Source organism: Sinohyriopsis cumingii, chromosome 6, assembly GCF_028554795.1.
Source record: "Sinohyriopsis cumingii isolate HCF-2022 chromosome 6, ASM2855479v2, whole genome shotgun sequence".
NCBI lineage: Eukaryota > Metazoa > Mollusca > Bivalvia > Unionida > Unionidae > Sinohyriopsis > Sinohyriopsis cumingii.
The window spans coordinates 150,640,013-150,654,895 of record NC_142966.1 but is presented as its reverse complement, the minus strand read 5'-3'; the positions used below and the strand labels follow the sequence as shown (position 1 = coordinate 150,654,895).

The following is a 14,883-nucleotide window of genomic DNA, read 5'->3' as shown; positions in this document are numbered from 1 at the left end:
ACTTTCAAGCTGGCTGCAGATCAGCACCATTTAAATTTAGGATCAACAAAACATAAAAAGTCTTTATGTGTAAAATCCTTGCTGATATGACCATTCATTCAGGAGAGGTAATGATAACAAGGTTTTCTAGATGGACACAGTGGCAGCAATAGACATATGATCAGCACCATTTTCATTCAGCACTAACCAGAGATCATAAGAAGTCATTTGCTGAAATCTTCATGTCAGTATGACTTTCAATTCAGGACAAGTAGCAATAACAATTTTCAAGATGACTGCTATGGTGGCCATATTGGACATCAGATTAGCACCATTTTTATTCCTGACCAATAAAACAACATAAAAATATCAGTACTGATATGATCAGCAATTCAGTAGTCTTAGCAATAACAAGATTTTTAAAATGGCTGCCATGGTGGCCATACTGGATTTCAGACTGGCACCATTATCATTTAGAACCAATTAGACAGCATAATTGGTCATTCAGTGAAAACCCCACATTGGCATGACCATCCATTCAGCAGGAGCAGCAGTAAAGAGATTTTTAAAATGCAAGTCCAAGAATCACTACTTTCATTTAAGACCATAGGATGAGTATGTGTAAAGTTTCATGGCAATCCTCCTTATAGTTTAGGAAAAGTAACCATAATAAACTAATGTTAACTGATGGATGGACAACATCCCCATTCCATCAGTTCTTATGATATATGACCAGAAGAGCAAAATATAACATCCTGGGGTTCAAAAGAAGAATCTGAGCCCTCCCTCCCCTCAATTAAAGGGTTGATCCCCAACTGGTACTTTGAAATGAAGAAGATATTAAATTGACAAAATTAACTTAATGCTGCTCAATGCACACTTTTATGGATAAATAATTCAATGTTCATTCACTTAATTGCAAAATGTGTCTAGAAGTGGCAAATATGTTAATTCTAAGCTCTTTATTAACAAGAATCATGTTCTAATTTTCAGATAAATCATTCAGCTAGAATCCCAATTGGTACTTAAAGCACTATATAGTGATGATGTACAAATATACACATACATGTATCAAGTTTCATCACATAATTATAAATAACTTTAAAGTTATAGGGTTTAAGAAAACCTGTTAGAAAAATATACAATATTGAGCCAGACTTTGAAGATGGCGCCAAGAGAACCTTTAAGTGATGATGCATAAGCATACCACATTTACCCCTTTGACCTTAAATGGCTTTTAAAAGTCATGGAATGGAATGGAACGTATAATGCAAAATACTAAGCCATGACCTGACTGAATATTGCAATTCAAATGTGGTGTATGCAACACCATCAAGTGATACTAAGTAGACCAAGTTTATGTACTTCATTTAAACAAACATAAACACCTGATCATTATTTGCCAATGTAAGGTGACTTACGGATTTGTGAAATGGTTGAAGGTTTGATGGAACTTCCTGCTTCTGAAGCACATAGTTCTTGTCCTGATCCTAAAATAAAAGAGACCAAAATAAAATATGTTTTGTTTGAAGCATTAAATACATATCAAGATACATAAACATACATAATCACAGAGACAATAAATAAATAAATAAATAACATAAGAATCTTCTGTCTTTAAAATCCACTAGACTGCAGAACAAGTGTTAACTTGTGATTGCTCACTTCACTGCACTCAGCAGTTCACTGGACAGTTTGAAGGTGATGGAAGGGTTTCATTGAAGACTGGATGATACTCTGTCTGTGTGTGTGTGTGTGTGTGTGTGTGTGTGTGTGTGTGTGTGATTTGGATTTTTACATAGCTTTAAAAAGAATCAGATATATCGCTACAATGTCTGCATTGTGACAGGTTTGTGATGTCTAGCACTGGGGCATCATGCTGCAGACATGTAGCATGATGTCCCACCCAGTCACATTATTCTGACACCTGGCTAACCAGTCCTAACACTAACCTCTTCTTAATGCTGAGCACCTAGCAAGCAACTGCTAGTACCATTTTTATGTCCATGGTATGACTCAGCTGGGATTCAAACCCATGACCTCCCACATCTGAGGTGGAGTCTCTAACTACTAGGCCACTGGAGCGATGGATGATACTGTTGTGTAAACTTCCCCAAAGAGCTTGTTTAATTTTTCTGAAAATGTTATCGAAACCATGAAGCAGGATAGTGATACTGTGTCAATGGATGTTGTATACATTATGATTAATGTTAATATGATGTTTGCAGTTTCTTAAGAGTATAAAATGCTCCCTTTGCTGCTGAGCATCTAGGATCATCCATCCCAGAGTTTCAGCATCTGCCTTCAAAAATGTATCACACTTCCACACTTCTAGCTTTAACAATCCAACATACAAAATAAACATGTTTTGCATTTTATGTATAGATTAAAATCTGATTTGTAGAAAAAGTTGCTGCTGCTCATGAATAAGCCAATAATATTTAATAAAGATGGCTGAAATATTTTCACAAAAGGCAAGAAAATCTAGTTATGAGTTTTATTTCCTACCTTCAAATGAATGAGTTGTTTCACGTTTTATATGTAACCTATGCATGAGGCTCTCTCACAGATATGCCCAAAGGAATACCAAACACAAAATCACCTTAGCTATTGTAAGCCAGTAATCTATGGAGTGATAGTTCTTTATCTCTGATTACCTTTAGGCAGATGTGACAGCTAACTTATAAACTGACAGAGGGTGATAGCATAAAACTGTTTACTATCTGTATAAACTATGGACATAGGGGAAGGTCTTGCTCTCATTTATAAAATAAAATTTACTGGAAATTATATTTTTAGAAACATGACCATGTTGAAGGGTTTGCAAGTAAAACAATGTTTTTCAAATAAAATGTCATGATCTGTCAAGTACACAAATGATACAATCCTGGTGTCATGTTGTTCTGACTTTCATGATTAAGATGACAAGGTGGTTGGAGGCCAGATATATAAATCCTACTATCAAATAATGAGATTACAAATTTTAATGTTGAGAACACACAGACATAGCTGCATGTATACATGCTTGCATCCATATACTACTATCAAGCATGAATGCCATTTACTGAAACTGAGCTTCAATGCCATAAAATCACATGTTCACAAAATTGCTACTGTAACAATAATTATCTTTCAATATTAACATTTTTGATGCAAATAAGGGTTAACCAAAGAGGGAAATGTTGACCATAATTGTATAATCAAACATCAATAAATCAGTTTTCTCAGCCCTTGAATTCTACCATCTATTTAAAATACTTGTTTTATATTTCACATCTTTCCATACATGTATCCCCACCAGATCCAAAGTAATGCCTAATAGCACTGTGCATTTGCAGGTCTTTACCATTGTAATATTATGTTCCCATCTTCAAGAATAAATTACCTATGCAGAGAAGTAAGTATGTTCTAAGAATAAAGCAAAATCAACCTCTTCTGAGTCTTCTGTCACATAACCTTGAGTGGTGTTTTTAATTAGAAGACATTTGTTCTTGAAAGCAATTGAATACATTTCTGTGACTCTAGTATAAAGACTGATTCTGGGAAGAAAAAATTCAGCAAAATGAATTTTTCTTTGGATACGATGTATTGATAATGGACCAGCTAGACATCATAAGAAGTTTTTCAGCAAATACCCCATGCTGATATGACTATATATTCAGAAGTAACAATAACAAACTTCTCGTACTGCTCCAGTGGCCTAGTGGTTAGAGTGTCCACCTTGGATGTGGGAGGTCATGGGTTCGATCCCCGGCCGAGTCATATCAAAGACTTACCAAAATGGTACTAACAGCTGCCTCGCTTGGAACTCAGCATTAAGAGGTTAGTGTTAGGACTGGTCGGCCTGGTGTCAGGATAATGTGACTGGGTGGGACATCATGCTACATGTCTGCAGCACGATGCCCCAGTGCTAGACATCACTATAAACTGTCACACTGCAGACATCGTAGCAATATGACTGAAAAATTGTTAAAGCTACGTCAAAAATCCAAATCACACACACACAAACTTCTCAAGATGGCTGCTGTGACAGGCATGTTAGCTGAGTAAAATGCACCATTTCATTTAGATCCAACAAGACATCAGCATAATTCTTCTGGCAAAATCTCTCTGTCAATATGGCTTTCAGTTCTGGAGGAGTAATGTTTAGATTTTCAAGAAGGTGATCATATTAGATATCAGATTGCCATCAATTTCATTTATGAAAAACTAGATATGATAAAAACATTTCTGATGAAAAGTCTAAGTCATTATGACTTTCCATTCAGGAGGGGTTGAGATAACAAGATTTTCAGGATGGCCAGCATGGTGGTCATACTAAATGTCAGATCAGCACAAGAAAGTACATTTTGAGGAAATTCAGGACGTAAAACTGTAGGGATATGTTTTTGCCATTCTTATTACCAGCTAAATAACATAGTTTATGCCTTGCCACTTGCATGCTATTTGTAGAGACCCTGTCTGATGTCTATCGCTAGCCTAAATCCAAAAGAATGTATCAAAAAAGTTAATGCGGAATGAGGCAAAGCAGCAGGTATGTGGCAGTCCACGAAACATCTGCTTTAGTTCATTCAGAAACAAATTTAATCAACTAAAACGTGAAGGTTCTACTACGTGAGTGTATATTATTTGTCGACAAAGTAGTTCCTAATAATCTATTGGGCACACATGAGTGCAACATTGTAAAATACTGCATGATTCAGACAATGTAAAGTTAATGGAGAAAAAAAATGAGCATATAATACAGATGTTTTTTTGCATATTGAGAGCTGTATCAGTGTTTCTGAAACTGATATCATCTGGACTTCAATACGTGTCATGGGCTTGATCAAGCAGGTCTTGCAGTTCTCAAAGAGTGAAAATTTTACTGTAATCTTCAACATCAGCAAACTTGATAAAAAGTTTTCAGAACAGTTCTCTTGTTATGAGCATATCTGAAAATGTTTCTGCTATTGTATTACAGACCTGCCAACCCTAACAAGACCTTCTCAGCAAGCCAGTCTATAATGTTCCTAAGTCTGACCAATTTTCAGTAAGGTGTAATGAAATATCCTGTACCGCTATTGTCAAATTGTAAAACATGCTTTTAAAACATTCTAAAGAATGATCTAATGTATGCTCAACTAAAAGGTTTATTACATGCACTTATACTTGACTGATGTTAATGCAGTGTTTGGAATAAATAAGAACTTGGTTCACAACAGAGTTGATTTTAACAAATTTACATTATAACAGATTATTTTATTGTTACAATAACTGTAACATAGTTTTAAGAAGTTAACAACACCTAACTAATACTCAACCAAATAACAAGGATGAAAGTAATTAAATCAAATCACAAGCAAGACCTGTATTTGCTTTGATAATGACTAAATCCCTGACACCAATATTAATTTTTCTGTATAATAAATATTAAAAACAGTACCATCATTACTGAGAGATTTATCTGTGTCAATGTCAGCAGCATGTGCAAGGTCATCAGGGGTGAAATCTGAGTGACAGCTAGACTTTTCTCCATGCTGTGAGACACTAGTCTGATCCAGTTCTGAACTTTCAAGTCTGTTTGAGGCAAGTGTTGACAGACTCTGATGGTAGCCTTCATCTTCAACAAGCAATTCTGGTGAGTGAAAAAAGGAGACATATTTATGCAACAAGATTAAGTCATAAAACTGAATATATGATTGAATAAATGTTTTGTTCACTAATACTTAAATGTTTTTACATTTTACATTTCCATACAGCAATTAATTAAATCATATCTCCATCTGAATTTAATAAATCAAGATTAGAAAAAAGACAATGTCCGAAGACTCGATAACAATAACACATATAAAATTACTCTCACTCATCATTTGTGTCACAAAATTTACCTAGCACATCAGGGTAAAGTAGGCTTGTAACAGTGCTCAAACAATTTCAAAGAATTTTATCTTTTCTAATTTTATTTTTCTGTGATGTTTTAAAATATTTAACAAAAAACAATGCCTTCTGGAATTAGTGAATGTACCGTAAGTGAAAAAAGTCAACTTAAAATCTCAGTTCAGAAAAGGATGGCATAAACAGCTATGTGTGGTGGTTGCTTTCTGGCACTTCATTAAGGGATTATTTCTCAATACCATTTCTGCAATTGGCAACTTTCTAAATGCACAGGATGCACCATATTTGTAAGTACTGTGAAAGCAATAATCATCTGTTCCTGTGATGTTGTTTAGTCCATTCTGTTTATACGACAAGTGCAAGCTATCCACACAGTTTAACCAGGTTTATGATATATTTCTTCTTTCAGTGACCTTGACCTTTGATCTCATCTGAAATCAATAGGCTTCTTTCTTACCCTAAGTACAAGCTAGTTCTCCAAGACTGGTAACTGTAAATGCTGAAGAACGAGTTATCTTGCAGAGACCATGTTTCTTCTTTCACTCTGTAACCCTGACCTTTGACTTTTTGATACCCAAAAAGATCTTCCCAAGTGCAAGCTATCTACAAAGTTTTGCAAAGGTACATGCAGTAGAACTGATGTTATTGCACACAAATGAAAAAGTCCATAGACAGATGGACAGATTTGGATGAATAGCATATGCTATGCTACGCCAAAATGGCAGACATATAAAAAAGGGTTATTTTGGGAATTTAGTTTGTCATAACTTCTCAAGCTCACGCACTACTCTAAGATTTTATTGATAGATTGTACCTTTTTCCTTTAACCCCAACCGAATCATACCAAAGACTTACAAAAACGGTACTAAGAGCTGCCTCGCTAGACGCTCAGCATTAACAGGTTAGTGTTAGGACTGGTCGGCTTGGTGTCAGAATAATGTGACTGGGTGGGACATCATACTACATGTCTGCAGCATGATGCCCCAGTGCTAGACATCACTATAAACTGCCACACTGCAGACATCGTAGCAATATGACTGAAAAATTGTTAAAGCTACATTAAAAATCCTAATCACACACACACACACACACCTTTTTCCTTTGGTCCATTTTTCCATAAATGTCTTAAAAATTGTCAAAAATGTCTTTTGGGTATTCAGTTTGTCATCAATGCTCCTACATTGGTTGGTGGATTATACATAAACACTGTGGGCTAGATATGTGGTTGGTAAAGATGTGAAATAAGGCTTAACTCATTTCCTCTGCCTCATTTCAAGGAATTTTGTTCGACAATTTTACAATAAAATGTGTAATTTATGTATTCATCCCATCATATATTCTAGAACATAATTTAAGAATTATATTCCAACCTTGTGGGTTTTGGCTTGATAATATTGTGTGGTTTGTGTAGATGTTAAAGAAATTTTTGATGTTTCTCTCTGGCCCAATTTTATTAGTTATCTAATCAAGGAGGTATTTCTGTTGCTTTTCCTCCCATACTAATTGGAGGAATTTAGTGAAAACTTGTACAATAGATATGTTGTGTGTGTAAATGTGCAATAAGGTTTTAGTTTTGGAGCAAATTTCTTAAAAATTGTCCAAGAAAGGTATATTTTAGAATTTAGTTTATCATTGCTTCTCATTCCACACTGTTGAGAGAATTTTATAGAAACTTTGTTGGCTGGATTTGTGCTTGGTATAGATGCACAATATGGTTTTATTTTTTCCTCTTCTTATGGACATTTCCTTAAAAACTGTTGAAAATGGGAGAAATCAGATCAAGACTTTTCTACCTCACTGCTTTGATTTTATTGAAATTATGAAGACTTGTTATGTGGTTCAAGTAGGTGCACATTGGAGTTTAATTTTATCCTCTGGCCTATTTTATTAAAGAATGAAAAATGATTGGAAATAGGAAATGTTGACAATTTGGTTTATTTATTTAGTATTCCTTCACTTATGCAGAGAGGTGGAATACAGTAAAACCTCTCTTGAAAGACCACCCCTTCTGCCAAAAACTAATGGTCTCTCAAGGCATGTGGTCTGTCATCACAGGTCATAACACTATATAACCAATAAATCTGTTCAAGGAGAACCTGGTCTCTCAAGACAGGTGGCCTTTCATAGCAGTGGTCTTACAAGACAGGTTTTACTGTACTGCTGTTGCCCTGATGTGTCAGTCTGTCCATGTGTTCCAATTCAGTAGTCCATCAGCTTTTTATGTGCAACAAACCTTTTCATTGCTTCTTAACATAAAGAGTTTGGACAATTTTAATCAAATGTTAGAGACTAAGTTTGTGACTGGTATATGTGATATAATGACTTCCATTTTTCTAAACTTTCTTGAATAACTGTTGACCAAAAGGGGTATTTTTGAAAAATCAGCTTTTCTCACTAATCCTCCCAGACATCTTGGAAGATTATATTAAAATTCATCAGCTAGATATGCGGTTGGTGCATATTTATAAAAGGTTTTATTTCTTTTCTTCTGGTATTTTCTGATGGAAATTTCTTGAAAAATTTTCCCCAAATGGCTACTTTAATGACTCAGTCCATCATCACCTCTTCCAAACTGAGTGATTCATTCTACAGATGCTGAAGATTTCACTTTTTTTAACTAACTCATTTTGGAGGACATTTCTTGAAATGTTTTCAACCTGGGTGTATCTTGTGAGTTAAGGTCATCATCACCTTTTGTCCCTGACTGCTTTGAAAACTGTGTTGACACACATATCAGCTAGATATGTTTGGTGCAGCTGCACAATAAGGTTATACTTTTATCCTTTGACCCACTTCCCTTTACCCCCATCTGCACTTCAGAGACCCCCCAATTTTTTATTTGACCCCCAGTTTTGATACCAAAGTTTGTGTTTTACTGAGTCTGACCCCCTTTGGGATACACTGCACTTTAAGATTATTTTTTCAAAACTTGTCTAAAAAGGAATGTTATGACTTCAGCTTGTTTATTTAGGATTTATTTAACTCTATGTAAACTTACTCTGAAAAAATCACATACATGCAGGAAACATTCTGATTTTTCATTTGTCCAAAATCCTGAGAATAAAGGAATGTGTTTGCCACATGTTCAAATAAACATGCCTGAAATGCAGGGATATTCAGATCTGTGACTGCATGTTCATCTAATTTTTGGCATGGCAAAAATTGTCACAGAAGACTGTATTGTTTTTGTTTCCTACCTGAATTTGGTTTTCTATTTTTGAGTAGACTGCATTGGTGGCCTAGTGGGTAGAGTATCCAACTCAGATGTAGGAGGTTGTGGGTTCGATCCCCAGCCAAGTCATACCAAAGACTTATCAAAATGGTACAAACAGCTGCCTCGCTTGGCACTCAGCATTAAGAGGTCAGTGTTAGGACTGGTCGGCCTGGTGTCAGGATAATGTGACTGGGTGGGACATCATGCTTCATGTCTGCAACATGATGCCCCAGTGCTAGACATCACTATAAACTGTCACACACAGCAGACATCATAGCGATATGACTGAAAAACTGTTAAAGCTACGTCAAAAATACAAATCACACACACATACACACATTTTTAAGTATGGTCTAATTATTGATCTCTGTAGACAGTAAAAACCAGACCATCATAACCACATAAGGAAAAATAGACTGTATAAACACTTAGAGCATAAAATGTAAGATGCATTTGGAACCAGGCGCTTATGATATACAATAGATGAGTCAAGAGAAAGGATGTACTTAGAGATTCTTCTTTCTTGTACTCAGTTGGGATATATTTCTATTAATTAACAGTTTCATTCATAGTTCAAAACTCTGTCTGGCTATTATATACTGATGAATTTATACGAGTTTAATTAAATATATAGAGACTTTTGATTAGCCATATATAAATCACATGGCAGAGAGTGGATGGGTATGCAGGCCTTTAGAAGTCACTGAGAGAGAGTTTACCTTTAGTGATATCTTTCTCCTCTGTTGGCTTCAGATCCGGTTTAAGCTCTATCTCCTCCTTAATGGCCTCTGTTAAAATAATAATTATATGTATATGAACACTGTCTAAAGAGTAGAGATTCTTTAACCATCTTTACTTTGTTAGTATTTTAGTAGCATTTGATTTCACTTTTTATTTAGGTGTCAAAATACTCTTCAATAATACTGTCAAACAGTACCAATAGCTGCACAAACTGTGTTACCCTGGAATTTACCTTAACAAGAGTCCCTCTTAGAGACTGACATTCTACTGGCTGAAAAGAATTTCAGAAAATAAAGACAAGACCATATCTTCCTTTTAATAGCTGAGCACTGAAAGCATCTCTGATATTCTTTAGTGGTAACAAGATTTTAAAATTACTGCTGTGATGGACATATTGGATGACAGCTTTCATTTAGGACCAACAAGGCATCTCCAGGCAGAAACCTGCATGTTGCTGTAACGTGCCTTTCTAGAGGAGTTAAATGACAAGATTTTCAACTTGGGTGCCAAAGTAGCCATAATATTCAATATCAGTTTTCTCCTTTACTAGTTGGTTTCTCAAACTTAAACAGTTGTTTTCTTTTCTTTGCTGGAGAAAATTCTGAATCTTTATGCTTTCCATTTTTGGCTAAGATGAGATGCACTGATCCTGGCACATGCTTTGTACAGTCCAATATGGTAGACTGGCATGGTAGCCTGTATTATGAATGAACCAGTCATATTTTAGGACTGATATTCCTATATACGTGTAATATGTTTACTGTAAGAATGGAAACAGGTGCCCATTCTAAAAAGAAAGCTTCAAGGAAATTTTTAATTTAATTTCGTTTTACAAAAACAGATTTTTAACCTGAAAAAGATACAACTGTATTCAGATCAAAAAAGCAGTCAAGTATGAGATAAACAGGACACATGGCAGCTAAGCCTTGCTGCACAATTGATGTATGTTCAGTTGCAACCTTCAATAGATTTCACAGACTATATAATGAAAGTGTTACTTAAAGAATCGAAGTTAGGTCTGTGCATAAGCACCTGCATTTGACGGTGAAGCAGAAGAAATGGAGTCAAACAATATTTATGACTAGACCATGATGATTTACAATGACTAGAAGACAAAATTTCATAACTTTTTTAGACAGAGGATGTATTCTTGAACTTTGTACCAGATGATATTAGATAATGACATTTAATTGTAGACTTAACTTTCCTTGCTTGCTTGTAAGATGGGTTTTTTGTGTGATTCAGATCACTGTGACCTGTAACTGAATTAATAAATTATCTTATACTTGGATTTAACATGTCAAGCTTTGTGGTTTTTAATACACAATGATGGATAAATTGTAAGTTGTCAATTTATTTGTAATATATTCCACTCAATAACAATATTATTTTACACAGGTTTTGTCTTTATTTTTCTCCATCTTCAAAAATATACCATGACTTAAAGGAGAGTAAAAAAAAGGGCCTTTTGTAACCCTACAATAATGGGTTCTACTTACAGTCAAGTCGACTTATAAGTGAGTATACATATGGTAAAACAGGTTTTTTGTTTGAATGTGATAATGAAAAAGCTTGATTTTTACGATCAAATGGCAACAATTTGAGGCTGGCTTGAAGGAGGATGTCATCATGTGGCAATGTTATTTCTAGTAGCACTGGACCAAACCTAGCCAAGTTCCAGTGACTTTAAACAGATTTCCAAGGTCACAAGATGATATTTTGTGCAAAGGAGTGGAAGTTCACTTGTGTATAAGATATCTTGGAAATAATCTATGATGATCTATATATCAGATTTAATGGTATGTGAACACAATACTGGCTACATGGTGCAGATTAAGAGAAAAAGATATAAAAAAAGTAAAGATAAAGAACTGCCACAAAAATTAAACCTTTAGAAAAATAAAGCCTTCCAAATTAACATAAACATAAAGTATGGTACTACTATTAAAATTCTAAGAAAAACATGTAAAATAAAATATAAAGGTACATATAATAAAATCTTTAAAATATATGATCAGTTCTTTTTTATATAAACCATATTTCCTCAAAAAGACCCAAGTTTTCTCTCATGGTACATGATTATCAAATTTCTTAAATGAATTCACATAAAAACTGTCTGACAGGTTGAAGTCAATACACTTGACAAGTAGACACTTTGGTAGGATATACACTCTATCTGTCATTAGTTGTATAGGAAGGATGATATGATGGGTTTAATATTCTGAAGCTTGTTTGTTGAGTTTTCATTCCACATAATTTGCCAACTATATCGAAGATGTCAACTTTTGTAATGTTTTAAGTTAACATAGAATCTTCCATTCAGACTGCAAGTCAGCTTTGGCTGCTTTATCTGTCTTTTATTATTCTCAATACCATTTTGACTAAGCAACCAGAAGTGCATAATGTAACATTCTGCAAGGCTTTAAATGTGTGAAGATAAAAATTTAGTGTCTGAATGATTTCAATGCAGTTCAAAGAGATGAGAATGACCAAAATATCTACATGAAAAACAGAGGCTTTTCAGGTAATGGGTTTGAGATGCTGCCATGCAATGGCATCTGCAAACATTTCTATATCTTTTGAACTGTTTTCATACAAGTATAACCACAACTGGACCACAATAGGTCAAGTGTTTTTCTGGCATCAGAATCCACATTGAAAGTCTGCTAGTGTTTCTCAGATTCAAGATCCCTGAGGAATCTGTCATTTATCATTCATTCCATGGCTTGTTTGTGCTTTGGGATCTCAGTTGCAAGGGTTGGTATGGTTTTTTTTCCAGTTATGGCAATTGTTGCTTCTCACCATAAAAGTGTGAATTCACCAGTTTCCCAAATTTTATAGATGTTTCTTAGTGTATTGAGAGCTTTATCAGTGTTTTCAAAGTTGATAAGTGGATTATCATCTGGTTTTTCTGAAGTGTCATAGGCTTGATCAAGCAAGTCTTCTAGTTCTTTGAGAGTGAAAGATTTACAATATTCTAAAATTTGCAGATTTAAAATTTAAAGGAAACTTTACCTTCAGGTTTATGAAATCATGGAGGTTTATAAAACAGTTCTCCTGTCTGGAGTATTTGAGAATGTTTCTGCCATTGTATTACAGACCTGCCAACCCTAACAAGACCTTCTCAGCAAGCCAGTCTATAATGTTCCTAAGTCTGACCAATTTTCAGTAAGGTGTAATGAAATATCCTGTACCGCTATTGTCAAATTGTAAAACATGCTTTTAAAACATTCTAAAGAATGATCTAATGTATGCTCAACTAAAGGTTTATTACATGCACTTATACTTGACTGATGTTAATGCAGTGTTTGGAATAAATAAGAACTTGGTTCACAACAGAGTTGATTTTAACAAATTTACATTATAACAGATTATTTTATTGTTACAATAATTCTAAAATTGTTTAAAAAGTTAGCAACATCTAACTAATCTCTTTCTTTATTTATTTATGAAAGTTGTATGCATGTAACTGAATAATAATAGATGAAGCAGTTACCTTATCTGAAACCATAGTATATAACTGAATACCTAAATGGATCACAAGGATACAAGGTAATTTGGCAACACACCACCATTTCATTTAAGGTAACTCACTACTGTGCCACATAGATGGCTATTTCTCTTCCATCTGTACCCTTGGGTATTTACCAATAACCAACAATTTTGTGACCCTGCTTGTTGATAAAAAAAAATATTTAAAAATCAAATGGTCAAAAGTTACATTATTTATATATACTGTATATCTTGCCCCAACCAAATATATCTGTAACAACAATGAAAGCAATTAAATTAAACTACAAACAAAATGCTTCTTTATTTTTGTTGATACTGATTACTGCTCTGACACCCATATTAAATTTTCTCTATATCATGAAAGAAAAACAGTACCATGAAGGTCACTGAGAGATGCATCAGTGTTAATGCCAGCTGCAAGTGATATATCTGAGTGATAGCTAGAGTTTTCTCCATGCTGTGAGACAGTCTGGTCCAATTCAGAACTTTCCAGTCTATCTGAGTCAGGTGTTGACAGACTCTGATGGCTGCCATCATCTTCATGGTGCATTTGCGATGTGATGAATCTAGGTGCAGCTACATCCAGGTCACCTGTCAATTCATTATTCGATTCATACATTGAAACTAGTGAAAGATGTAATCAATGAAACAGTGAGACATTTTACTGAAACAGGAAGTCAAAAGATTTATATATTATTGATAAAAGTTTTTGTCACACACTTTAAACTTTTTTACATTTTACATATTTAACATAATAAAATTTTGTTATCATGTCAGTGGAGTCCCTCAAACAAATAATTCAGTAAAATCTTCATTTGATTTCATTATAATAAGATTTAAAGTAAGACAATGTTCTTGACCACAATAACAACAATAAAACTTCTCTCATTCATCATTTGGGTCAGAAAATTTACCTGCTGAAGTAGGCTTATAACAGTGCTCAAACGAGTTTTAAAAAAAATTAAATCTTCAGTTTTTCATTATAATGATGTTTGAAAATATTCAACAAAAACAAAAATTTCTGGGGTTAGTGGGACCATTTAGTTTACAACACTTATGTACAGGATAATCTCAAATTTTTTTCTGAAGTGAATGACTTTGTGAATGCATAGGAGCTCTCATGCCAGCTCTTCAGCTGTGAAAGCAGTAATTATCTTTACTTATGACATTATTTAGCCCATTCCAGTTATGAGACAAGATTCCAGTTGGTTGAAAATGTCTCAAAAGTTTTTGTAGTATTTGATAAGTTTAATACTGGATATAATTATATTTCCAATAAAAGATATGTATCTTTTCAGCATCTGGAATTATCTTGATAACATTGTCAATTTATTCATTATAATTTTCTTGCTGTATTGAAAAATGCTTACATTTTTGGAGTAGGTTGCAAAAATCTGACAGCCTTATAAACTACTTGCTTGTGTATCTCATTATCCTGAATACATCTTCCTCCAAAGGGTTGATGCAATATACCAGTAGCTTCTAGTGATAATACGTGAGTACACCTTGCTTCATCCATTTATCTTAAACAACTCTTTATATTAAGAAAGCAGAATGGC

The 14,883-nt window shown here is 34.3% G+C and overlaps 1 protein-coding gene across 4 annotated transcripts in view; it reads right to left on the bottom strand.

Moving 5' to 3' along the window:
- LOC149798261 (uncharacterized) overlaps window positions 1-14,883 on the bottom strand; it is a 141,350-nt gene that overhangs the window by 68,155 nt on the left and 58,312 nt on the right. For 3 of the 4 annotated variants that reach the window (XR_016421991.1, XR_016421992.1, XM_089963397.1), the window contains exons 7-10: window positions 13,700-13,915; window positions 9,790-9,858; window positions 5,405-5,596; window positions 1,401-1,469 (exon numbers count right to left, since the gene is read on the bottom strand). Coding sequence is in view for 1 of the 4 variants with exons in the window: in XM_089963397.1 (XP_089819523.1) it covers window positions 1,401-1,469; window positions 5,405-5,596; window positions 9,790-9,858; window positions 13,700-13,915 (546 nt within the window). In the remaining 3 variants the exon portion in view is untranslated. The remainder of the gene's footprint in view (window positions 1-1,400; window positions 1,470-5,404; window positions 5,597-9,789; window positions 9,859-13,699; window positions 13,916-14,883) is intronic. The other variant, XR_016421993.1, reaches the window with a different exon arrangement.